This window comes from Cavia porcellus, unplaced genomic scaffold (assembly GCF_034190915.1).
Source record: "Cavia porcellus strain 051 isolate PalLab524CR breed Dunkin Hartley unplaced genomic scaffold, mCavPor4.1 scaffold_32, whole genome shotgun sequence".
NCBI classification, from domain to species: Eukaryota; Metazoa; Chordata; class Mammalia; order Rodentia; family Caviidae; genus Cavia; species Cavia porcellus.
Window position 1 is genome coordinate 26508105 of NW_026947515.1, and position 10719 is coordinate 26518823.

Genomic DNA, 10719 nt, shown 5'->3' on the forward strand with positions numbered 1-10719 from the left:
GGCCCAGGGGAGATGAGACAGAGTGCTTACCCTGGGGAGAGGGACAGGCACTGAAAGCCAGCTTGGTTCTTGGAGCTAGAGCAGAGTAGCTTCAGGACAGTGGACTCTTGGAAGTTGTCATGGTGAGTGGCTTCCATCAGGGGCCTTCTGCAGGGGTCTTGTGGCAAATTGCTAACCTGTGCCTCAGTTTCCCTGAGAATGGACCTGATGGTTGGACCCTATCTAAACTTGACACCTTCTCTTCCTCCCCAGCCACCGAGGCAGCTCCTGGCTGTGTTGGTGACATGGCTGACACTCCCAGAGACGCCATGCTCAAGCCGGCGCCGGCTTCTCGGAATGAGAAGCCCCCTGCAGACTTCGGCTATGTGGGGATCGACTCCATCCTGGAGCAGATGCGCAGGAAGGCCATGAAGCAGGGCTTTGAGTTCAACATCATGGTGGTTGGTGAGTCCCCCGCACCCACTCCAAGCCAGACCCATGTCAGTCCAGCTATTGTAGGGACAGTCCAGTGATTGTAGGGACCAATCACAAAAGCTCCTGGCCTGAGTTTTCCCTTCTGTCCTGTGGGTGATGGCCTGTGCCTGAAAGACAATTGCAAGCGATGAGTTAAGGGGTCGGAGGACCTACAGCTCCCGTCGAGTCCCCCGAGAGCAGCTCCTTGCTTTAAGATTCTCACAGTACCTGTGACGGGACCCCCATTCCTCAGGAGGGAACCCACTGCTGGTGTCAGACTCCCAGAACAGGCTGGAGGCTGGAGAGAGTTGGGGGAGGCACCAGGCAGCCACCAAGGTGGCCGTGCCTCCTGCCCTCAAGATGTGTGGGAGGGCATGGGCTCCTCTGGTCCTGTCTGTGATGTAGGTCTCCTTCAGAACTGTGGCTGAGAGCAGAGGGAAGGAGGCTGCACCACTGTGGCCCAGCCTTGATCCCCAGGAGGGTGCCCGGGGCCCACCTTTCCTGCTGGGCCTTGTTCGCCCTCAGCCCTAAGAACACCAGTGCCCAGCTGTCACCCACGGGCTCACTCCTGGGATGTTTCGGGAAGAATAAAGTGATCGAGTCAATAAAACCGAAACCCTTGTCAGGGTGGGTGCTGCCTATGAGGCTGAGGTGTCTGCTCCAGCTCCCACCCAGCTGCTGCAGTGCCCCATTCACAAGATGAGCAGAAGGGAGGCGGCCTGTGGGGCCCACAGACCTGGGGAGATACCCTGCTTTCTCCCAGTGAGGCTCATCTGCCTTTCTGCCTCTGGCCTCAGTTTCCTCACCTGGGAAAAGGTGTAATCCCAAACCCAGGGGTCCAGGAGAGTCCGAATCACGGGGGCAGTGTAGCCCCTGACGCGCAGTGGACATTCGGGACATGGGGATGGCAGTGGCCTTGGTGACGGCCGTGCTGGGAGTAATAACTCGATGCAGTTAAAATTTCCAGGTGGCATCTCCAGAATCTAAGGCACCTGGGGGCCAGGGCAGCAATAGCTCAGGCCAGGACACAGCCAGGTGGGCAGAGGGGAGGTGACGAGGACTGTGTGTTCTGGGGCCACCCGGGCTTCCACCCTCCTGGGAGCCCCCGGCTGTCCTTGAAAGGTGCCATCAAGGTCAGAAGTCAGGTGATATGTGGCTGTTAACACAGCTGGAGGGGTTCTGAGCAGTGACAGCTGAGTCTGGAGTCTGTGTGTGTGTGTCTGTCTGTGTGTGTGTGTGTGCGCACAAGCATGGGTGTTGTGTTGCGAGTGTGCACACTGAGTCTAATCTTTATTCTGTCTTGGTAAAGGGGCTTGTGACTGTGTGAGCCACTGGATGCTTACAGCAGCCCTAGCACAGGAAACACAGGCACAGTCATCCCATTGTACAGATAGATGGAGAAACCAAGGTGCCCCAAGTCACAGCTGCCAGGAGGCCTCCTTTCCAGGGGTCTGGACGGTCACCACTCAGGAAGGACCCCTGGCTGAGTGGGCTGGGCACCAGAGCCTGGTGCTGTTGGACACCTGCTACCTATTGTGTGGCTGTGACCAGTCCCCTCCCAAGAGCTGACTGACCTCCCTCCTGTGTCCCCCAGGGCAGAGTGGCTTGGGGAAGTCCACTTTAATCAACACCCTCTTCAAGTCCAAAATCAGCCGGAAGTCAGTGCAGCCCACCTCAGAAGAGCGAATCCCCAAGACCATCGAGATCAAGTCCATCACCCATGGTCAGTGCCCTGTGGTCAGGGGAGGGGATGGATAGGGGCAACCCCCTTTCTTTCAGAGAGGGGGGTTAAGGTGACCCAGGTCCCCTGAGGGGGACTTGCTAAGACTCCCTGGGAATGTGGAGTCTGAGTAGGACTGGCCTGTAAGTCGTCGGGCCCTGGGAGACACGAGGACCTGACAGCTGCGCTACCACCAAAATTCATGAGCCAGGGATGAGGGCCTGCTGGGCTTTATTGGCAGAGGCTGCTGTCTTCCTGGTGCCAGCTCTGGGGTCCTGCGCACCCTCTGACTCGGGACTCTGTGGTTCCTGCAGATATCGAGGAAAAAGGTGTCCGGATGAAGCTGACAGTGATTGACACACCAGGGTTTGGGGACCACATCAACAACGAGAACTGGTGAGGGGGCCAAGGAGGGCTCTGCAACGGGAGCACCCATAGGGCACCCAGGCCCCACACCCCAGCATTGAGGAGCTTGTCCTGAGAATTGTGGACGGAGCTGGGGCTGCCCTGGGACTCTCACTCTTCCCCACCCCCTGAGTCACAGGTCAGCAGGGGGCCGGGCCAGGCACTCTCAGATGAGGCTGTGCTGTCTGCCCAGAGCCAAACCTCCCACCTTGTGATCGCAAGGTTGACTGGAGAGCAGGTGTCTGGCCGGGGAAGCTGTAGGCCCCTCCCCACCAGGGACATGCCCCACTCGACTCTGACCTGGCTTCCCACGCAGCTGGCAGCCCATCATGAAGTTCATCAATGACCAGTATGAGAAGTACCTGCAGGAGGAGGTGAACATCAACCGCAAGAAGCGCATCCCTGACACACGCGTCCACTGCTGCCTCTACTTCATCCCCGCCACCGGCCACTCGTAAGTGCCAGGCACGCCTAGCCTGCTGCCCCGGGGCAGCCTGACTTTGCTGCGGCCGTCCGCCGTGCTGCGGGGCGCAGGGTGGGGGAGAGTCAGGGATGAAATGAAATGGGTTGCACGTCACTGGGAGCCCAGTGCTCGGGAGGACGTCCCAGGCCTGCGGGCACAAGACCCAGAGCAGGAAAGCAGGCCTCAAACTGGGCCTGCAGGAAACCCACGCCCGCCTCTCGTGTCACCTGTGGGCCAGCAAGAGGTCCAAGGCTGGACCCTGCTTGCCACGCAGGCATGAGAGAAGGCTGTGCTCCCGGGCATCGTGCGGGAGGCCGAGCTAAGCTCCTCCTCTCCCTGCCCCCAGCAGAGCAGCCCTCTCTGGACTCGTGCTCTGGGCCAGTTGGGAACTTCCTGGGTATGGGGGCTTAGAGTTGGCCCTGTTCCTCCCTGCCACCCTCCACTTACCACCTGGCTGGCTTGATTTGCCCTTGCCCCAAGCTGGCACCCAGAGCCCCATTGCCACCCCTGGAGGCACCCCTCTTCCCCCCAATCCCATTAACCCAAAACCCAATCTCATTCACCTCTGTCCATTCCAGCCTTAGGCCCCTGGACATCGAGTTCATGAAGCGCCTGAGCAAAGTGGTCAACATTGTCCCTGTCATTGCCAAGGCTGACACACTGACACTGGAGGAGAGGGTCTACTTCAAACAGCGGGTACGTTGCCTTTGCTCCTGGCTCTCAGGGCTGCTTGGAGAAGCTGCAGGCCTGGGAGAGGCCACGCAGTGCAGGGGCGCGTGACCAGGGCCATGATGCACTTGCAGTCTGCAAGCACGTGGCTGCCTTTGGGGGAGTCCTGGCCTGGGTGATTGTGAGGGCCTTCCCGGGATGCCCCATCCAGCTCCCCAGCTCTCAAAAGCAGCTCCACATGCGCACCAGGAAAGCATGAGTGGGGCTTGAAAAAGACCCAGATTCAGGAACAACCATGCCCCTTCCTGGGAGCAGGGTTGATGTGCACCCATCAAACAGTATATGCCTGGTTTTTATTTGATAGAAAAGAAAGGCCCAGCAGATACAGTCTGTGCTGGGGATGGACAAGTGGCTATTAGTTCTCTGCCACAGTCTGGGGCCACTGCCAGCCAGGTAGACAGGCGCCCTGCAGGTGCTGAGCCTGAGATCACCTCTTCTCAACAGAGCTGCACCGCGGTCTCATCCCACAAGTCCTGAGGGCTTACATCCTAGGTGGTGTGGGAGATTTTCCCAGTATGCTTCGGGAACAGTGGCCTACTGCTCAGGGATGCATGCTGAAGGGAAGGGGACAGGTAGCCCTGTGGGCTTGGGTCTTCCTGGGGCAGCCCTGATGATTGTTCCTTGAGATATCCTCTGTTGAGTGTCACCTGGCTTGTGCTGCTGTCGGAGAGGGGCTGGCTTAATGCAGACAGGTACACCCTGGACTGAGGAGGGGCCCACATTGGGCTTAGGGGGGCTCTCACAGGAGGGTTTCAGGAGGTAAGGACTTCACAACCCTGGGTTATTTTCGTGCCATGTGAGAGAAGCCGGCCAGGAAAGGTGGAGAGACAGTAGACTCCGCCTTGGGGAGCCTCATCCGGTGAAGGCAGGCAGATCTGCAGCTGGTCTTCTCCATTCGGGAACATGAGAATTGCAGATCTTGGGGTGACAGTCCCCCAGGGCCCAGGGCAGCTCCCTCAGGAGATCACGGCACAGGCACAGGTGGTACCTGCATCTCCCCAGATCACTGCGGATCTGCTGTCCAACGGCATCGACGTGTACCCCCAGAAGGAGTTTGATGAGGACGCAGAGGACCGGCAGGTGAACGAGAAGTTCCGGGTGAGTACGTCAGCCTGAGGCTGTGGCAGGGCGCCCTGTGCCTGCGGTGGGCGTATAGGGCGGGTTGCGCCTGCCCCATCCTGGGCAAAATCTTGGGGTGGCACTGGCCTTTCCAAGCACACCTCACCAGCCCTGCCTGCTCCCTTCCCAGGAGATGATCCCCTTTGCTGTGGTGGGCAGCGACCACGAGTACCAGGTCAACGGCAAACGAATCCTTGGCAGAAAGACCAAGTGGGGCACCATCGAAGGTACTTGCCATGCTGGCTGCTGGGGTCAGGGACAGGGAAGTACATGGGCCGCTGGCCCTGGAGTGTGTCTGTGTCTTGGAAGGGCACCTGTCCTTGGCTGTGGGGCCTCACAAAACATATCTTCGGATACTTTCCACATAAGGTCGCTGTCACAGGCCTGGGGGCTGGGATGCGGGCATGTCTCTCCTTGGCATGGGTCAGCATTTTGGGTGGACGGGTCACGTGTTTCTTTGCTTGCTACTTCTTCCCTACTTGAGAGCAAATGTGAAAGCAAAGCACAGAGTGGATTGGAAAAGCCGCTGTGTTCCTTGAGAGCAGCGTGGCTGCAAGTTCCCATAGAGAAGAATCAGCTATGCCGGTGTGGGCAGATCCCCAGTCCTCTGGGGCCTCAGTTTCCACCTCCGTAAAATGGTACTGTGGCCAACATTTCAGCAAACTGACAGAGTGTCCCAGAGACCACAAGGAGAGCAGTCGCCCATGAAACTGATCTCCAGGGCAGGGGATGTTCACGGTGCGGTGCTCTGCACCTCTACAGGATGCTGTTTAACCCTCCTGGAGGGCAGGAGGTGTGGTGAGGGCCCCAGGAAGGGAGCCAGCTCTGAGTCTGCAGGCTTAGCCCTGCTGTGCACCCCAGGGTTCTCATACCTGCCTTTCTTACTGTTGGCTCTGTCAGGGCATTTTTCTACAATAGCCCATCTGGGAGTTCTCTGGGGTCTGCAGTGCTCCCTCTGCAGGAGAGCTGTCTGATGTAGGCAGCCCCAGTCCCCTAGGCTTTGAGACCAGAAAGGCCTGTTAGGGAGCAGGGCCCTAGGGCACATCTCTACTGCCTCTTGGTGGCCAAGTCCCAACATTGCAGGTGGTTTGGAGAGAAACCGTCAGGAAATTGAATGAGGCCAGACTGGGGCTCCCAGGTAGGGAGGCCTGTGACAGGGCAGAAGCCGGTGAGGGCCTTGTGAGCCGATAACTGCCGCTTCCTCACCCTGGCTCTCACGGCCCTAGACAGTTTTGCCTTGTCCTCTGTCCCCTGCTCTGGGAGCTGCCTGGAGGGCTGCAGGAGGAAAGGCAGGGTCCCATGATTCACCCCATTTGACCCCTATGTGTGTCCCTGGGAGGTGGGTGGCATCGTTACCTGTTTTATAGATAGAGAAATAGAGGGTCAGAGAGACCAGAGTCACATAGCAGCCCAGCCCCTGGCTCGAGGGTCCCTCCCTTTGCCAGCTCTCACTGCCTCTTGGGGAAGCTGCCATGTGGACCAGCCCTGCCAGGGTGCACGCAGCCCTGCCTCGCCCCTGCTTGGCTGAAGCCCTTTGCTTGGGACAGGCGCAGATGGGCTGCGGTGCTGGGTCTGGGTTTCAGAGGCCGCAGTAACCTCCCCAGGGTGAGCCACTGAGCTCTAAGTTTGTGACTTCAGGAGTGGAGTTTTTGTCGCTGCCTGCAGGTGTGGGGAGCTGGCTGAGGGGACTTTGCCGGGGTCTGCCCTGCCTGCTCTGCCTGGCCGTCTGTGATGCCACTGCCCCCCCCCAAGTGCTCTGTCGTCTGTTGTGTCCTAGTTACACACCCTGGCAGTGTGCTCACGTGTGGGTCAGAATACCCACCCCCAATGACATTCTGAGAGTGCGGCCCACTGAGGCTCTGCCACATCCTTTGTGGTCCCCAGAGGTGCCCACTGTCCCCTGCTGGCTTCCACCTGTGTGGTCTCACATCCAGGTGACCCCAAGCCTGGTCTTTAGTTTTGCTGATTCTTGGATGTGATTTCAGTGGGGTGTGTGCGCGCGCGTGTGTGCATCCTGCCTGTGCGCTGGGCATGTGTGTATGAGCACGGATGAAACCCAGAGGGCCCAGGTCTTAAAATCTGCCCCAACTCTGTCATCCCTAACCTCCAGCCTGTCTTCACGTCTGTCCTGGGACATCCGGGAAGCCTTCTTGGTCCGGTCACCCCAGGAGAGCAGGCCCACCCCTCCTTACTGTGACTCTTTTGCCTTGCCAAAGTTTTGGCCTGATTACTGGGCCATATCCCCACTGGTCCAGAACCTTCCAGAGAGCAGGAGCTTAGTTCTTCCATCCCAGAGTCCCCAGTACTGAGAGCCTCCAAGGTACCCAGGACTCACTTATGGAGCAGGGGACTCCCCATACCCTGTCTGCCTCTCCAGATATTACTGGGTGGGTGGGCACTTTCCTTGTGTGACACTAAAGCCCTCTGTCCCTTTCCTCAGTCGAGAACACCACACACTGTGAGTTTGCCTACCTGCGGGACCTCCTGATCAGGTGAGCCTAGCGCTGCTGTGGTGTGGGGGGTGAGGGTGGGTGCAGATGGGGCAGGGGCAGAGGTCTTGGGGACAGCTGCCACCTGCCCACCCAGCTGCCCTGCCTGCAGAACCCTGTTTGCTAAGAAATGCTCTGGGAAATGAATGCAGCAAGGAGAGAACATCTTTTGAATCCCTGTGAAGTCCCAGGGACGGGAAAGGCTGTGTCCTGATTCCCTGTGACCTGAGCCCAGATTGCACTGTGACTGCGGAGGCCCATGAGATGTCATGGCTGGCCTCCGAGTGGAGGCCTGGCAGGTCCTTGGCTCTGTACCAGCAGCCTCTGATCCCTGCCCTTTGTCTTGGCTGAGGCTGAGGCTTCTCTATGATCTCCATGAGCCCAGCAGCCAGCTCCATGTAAGAGCAGCCCTAGGTGAGGCAGGTGAAGAGGTGGGGGCCTCTTGCTGGGGTCCTGGGCTCCTGTCTTCCTCCTCCAGAAGTGGCTGGTTATGGGGACTAATCAGGTGGGCAAGGCCATGTGAGGACCAGGGTGAGGGGCAGAAGTAACATCACCATCTCTGGGAGCCCCACCCTTCCAGCCCCCTTTCCAGACTGGACCCCTGAGCAGCAGAAAGGCTGGGGCTGGGGTGTGGCCCAGAGGTGGAGCATTTTCCCAGCATGCCTGAGACCCTGGCTCCATGGCCAACACTGCTGCACAGAACCAAAATAATGAGCCCAGGATGGGTAGAGTGGACCCAGCCCTCTGCTTCAGGCCACAGCTCCAGGGTCAGTGATCACCCACTGCCTCTGCTGGCTGGCTCCCTGGCCACCAGCCTGGTGGTGCTCCTGTTTTGCGGCAAGGATGTTCTGGTCCTGCTCACTGCAGGGGCCTCTGGACCTCTCCCGTCCAGCCGCTGTCCCCCAGCACCCAGCCCTCTGTTGCTGGGCAGGCACCAGACTAGCCATCCTTTAGACAGGGCAAGGGACACACCAGGACATGTGTCCACAGAGGGTTACGGAGAGATGGACCTCCAGACCTGTGCCAGGCGTGGTGGCCATCGTGGTGATGGGGGGGCGGGGGAGGGGATGTGGCGGTTAGGACTAGGGCCCACAGGGCCAGCTGAGCTGCTGTCCCCACAGGACTCACATGCAGAACATCAAGGACATCACCAGCAGCATCCACTTTGAGGCATACCGCGTGAAGCGACTCAACGAGGGCAACAGCGCCATGGCCAACGGGGTGGAGGAGAAAGAGCCTGATGCCCAGGAGATGTAGACCCTGCCCCGCCCTGGACCCAAGCCTGTCTTCCCGTCCCCCAGGCCCGCCCGCCCCATCTTATTTTATATCGTTTTCTCCATCGTCGTCGTCGTCTCCATCCCTTTTCTGTGCTGCCAGGTGACAAGAGAAGGCGGAGCCTCCTGCGTGTTAATCAGTAGCTCCTGGCTGCCCCTGAGGACTGGAAAGGCTGGGTGCACCCAGCAAGAGGACCTGGGACCCTGGAGTCTGACCCGCCCCCAGCCAGGCTCCCCCCACAGGGCCCTGCAGAGCTGCCCTGTCTACCACGCTCGGTGGAGTTCCTAGCTCTGGGGCCTCATCAGGGACCAGGTCCCCTGGGTTCACCTCACCCCTCTGTCCCCTTGGCCACAGCTCCTGGAGTGGGAGGATGGAGCCCCTCCTGCTCCCCACCCCCTGGTGTGGAGCCCCCCACTCCCACCCCGCTCCCCTGGGACAGAGAGAATTCCACAGCCCACGTTGCCAATCGCTTAGACACGGCGAGGCCCACTCTGGAGCAGAAAGTGCCTTCATTCAGCCGTCCACATGAGCCAGAGGACTCTCCTAGTTGTCCCCTTGGGCCAGAAATGGGGACAAAATGGAGAGGGGGAGGTGTGACCTACCCCTCTAACCCTCCTCTTACCCTCACACCCATGTTGGAGGGGCTTTGGGTGCTTCTGGTGCCACAAAATCTGATGAGGACAGAAGAGCACCCCACCCCAACCCACCCCACTCCACCCCACCCAACCCCGAGTCTGGGAAAGGTCCGAGCAGGTGAAGCCAGGGAGGAAGTTTTGGAAGGTGCTGGAGGAAATCGCCCCGCTCCGCCTGCCCTGATGTCTTGGAGATCTGTCTGTCTGTCTGTCTGGACTTTGGTTGGCCGCAGTGCTCTGGTTCTCTCATGGCCCAGCCACCCCAGCTCCCAGACTCCGTGCTCCTGGCTTGGGGCTGGCAGGAGGCCAGGGGAATCCATTGTCCTCTTGAGTGCTAGGGCCCCTGCACCCCAGAACCTCTTGTGCAGACCCCTAGTGAGGAAGAGATGAGCGAGTTGGAGGTGCACAGAACACCTGCCTTCTGGCAGAAGAGCAAAGCCTCACCCTGTGTCCCCAGGAGGAGACTGAGGGACTGACCCCCACACCGTGCATACCTGCCTCCCAGTCCTGGGCGGTGGGAGCGGGTAGTGGGGTTGCACACAGGGGTTACCACCTTGAGGTATTATCTGGCTGCAGACCCCAAGGAGCATCATGCAGCTGAGGCAGGCAGCGGGCGGGACAGGCTGTGGACAGGCGTGGGTGTGCAGCAGTGGTGAATGTGTGTGTGAGCGGGTGACTGCATTGCCGTCTTCCTCCCCGAGGGGTGTAGACCCTTACCGAAGCCCTCCGCCTGACCGAAGTTTACTTGCCAACTGCCCACTTGCCGAGTTTTTGCCAAAACCAAGACTCTGAAGGAAGGAGGTGTCTGGTGGCAGGGCCCGGGACGCGGGGGTGCCCTCCTCTGGCCCTGGTGGCCCTGGTGGCACTGGGCAGTATGTGTGTGTGGTTACAGCAGCGTCCCCAGGGATGGCTTCGCTTTCCTTCTCTGTAACCAGATTTTGAAAACGTTTCACTGGGCTCTGTTCCACAATGGCCTTTTGCTCTGTGCCTCCTGAGAAATTCGTCTCTTTTTGTATAAATAACAAAGTGTTGAAATGTATTTCCTGAAATAAATGTTTCAAATGCAAACCAGAGGTTCCTGCCCCTGGAATGTGGGTTTCCTCGCAGCCTCCGGACTGGCCCCATAATCGCAGAGAGAGAGGGGCAGGGTAGGGGAGGTCAGGCCAGGCTGGAACCTGAACTTGGCCTCCCGGGATTAAGACAAATCGAAAGCCGGCCATAGTGAGAGGCTGAGGCAGGAGGATCCTGAGTTCCAGCCCTGCCTGGGCAGTCCTTGTTTCAAAATAAAAAACGGTTGAAGATGTAGCTATCTGTATCTGCAGTACTAGGGATTGAACCAGGGCCTTTGCACTGAGCTGTGTCAGGCCCCCTCCCCCCTTTTAAAATGACAAAAGAGTCTCATTAAATCACCAAATTGCCCAGATGGGCTTAAAC

At 59.0% G+C, this 10719-nt stretch overlaps 1 protein-coding gene across 6 annotated transcripts in view; it reads left to right on the plus strand.

Annotated features, from left to right (window-relative positions):
- Septin9 (septin 9) overlaps positions 1 to 10353 on the plus strand; it is a 154183-nt gene extending 143830 nt beyond the window's left edge. For all 6 annotated transcript variants that reach the window (XM_063242220.1, XM_013147082.3, XM_003464873.5 and 3 more), the window contains 9 exons: positions 253 to 444; positions 2048 to 2176; positions 2488 to 2569; positions 2895 to 3032; positions 3620 to 3737; positions 4773 to 4868; positions 5020 to 5116; positions 7330 to 7381; positions 8500 to 10353. In XM_063242220.1, coding sequence (XP_063098290.1) covers positions 253 to 444; positions 2048 to 2176; positions 2488 to 2569; positions 2895 to 3032; positions 3620 to 3737; positions 4773 to 4868; positions 5020 to 5116; positions 7330 to 7381; positions 8500 to 8635 — 1040 coding nt within the window. In that variant the 3' untranslated portion in view covers positions 8636 to 10353. The remainder of the gene's footprint in view (positions 1 to 252; positions 445 to 2047; positions 2177 to 2487; positions 2570 to 2894; positions 3033 to 3619; positions 3738 to 4772; positions 4869 to 5019; positions 5117 to 7329; positions 7382 to 8499) is intronic.
- Positions 10354 to 10719: the final 366 nt, after the last annotated feature.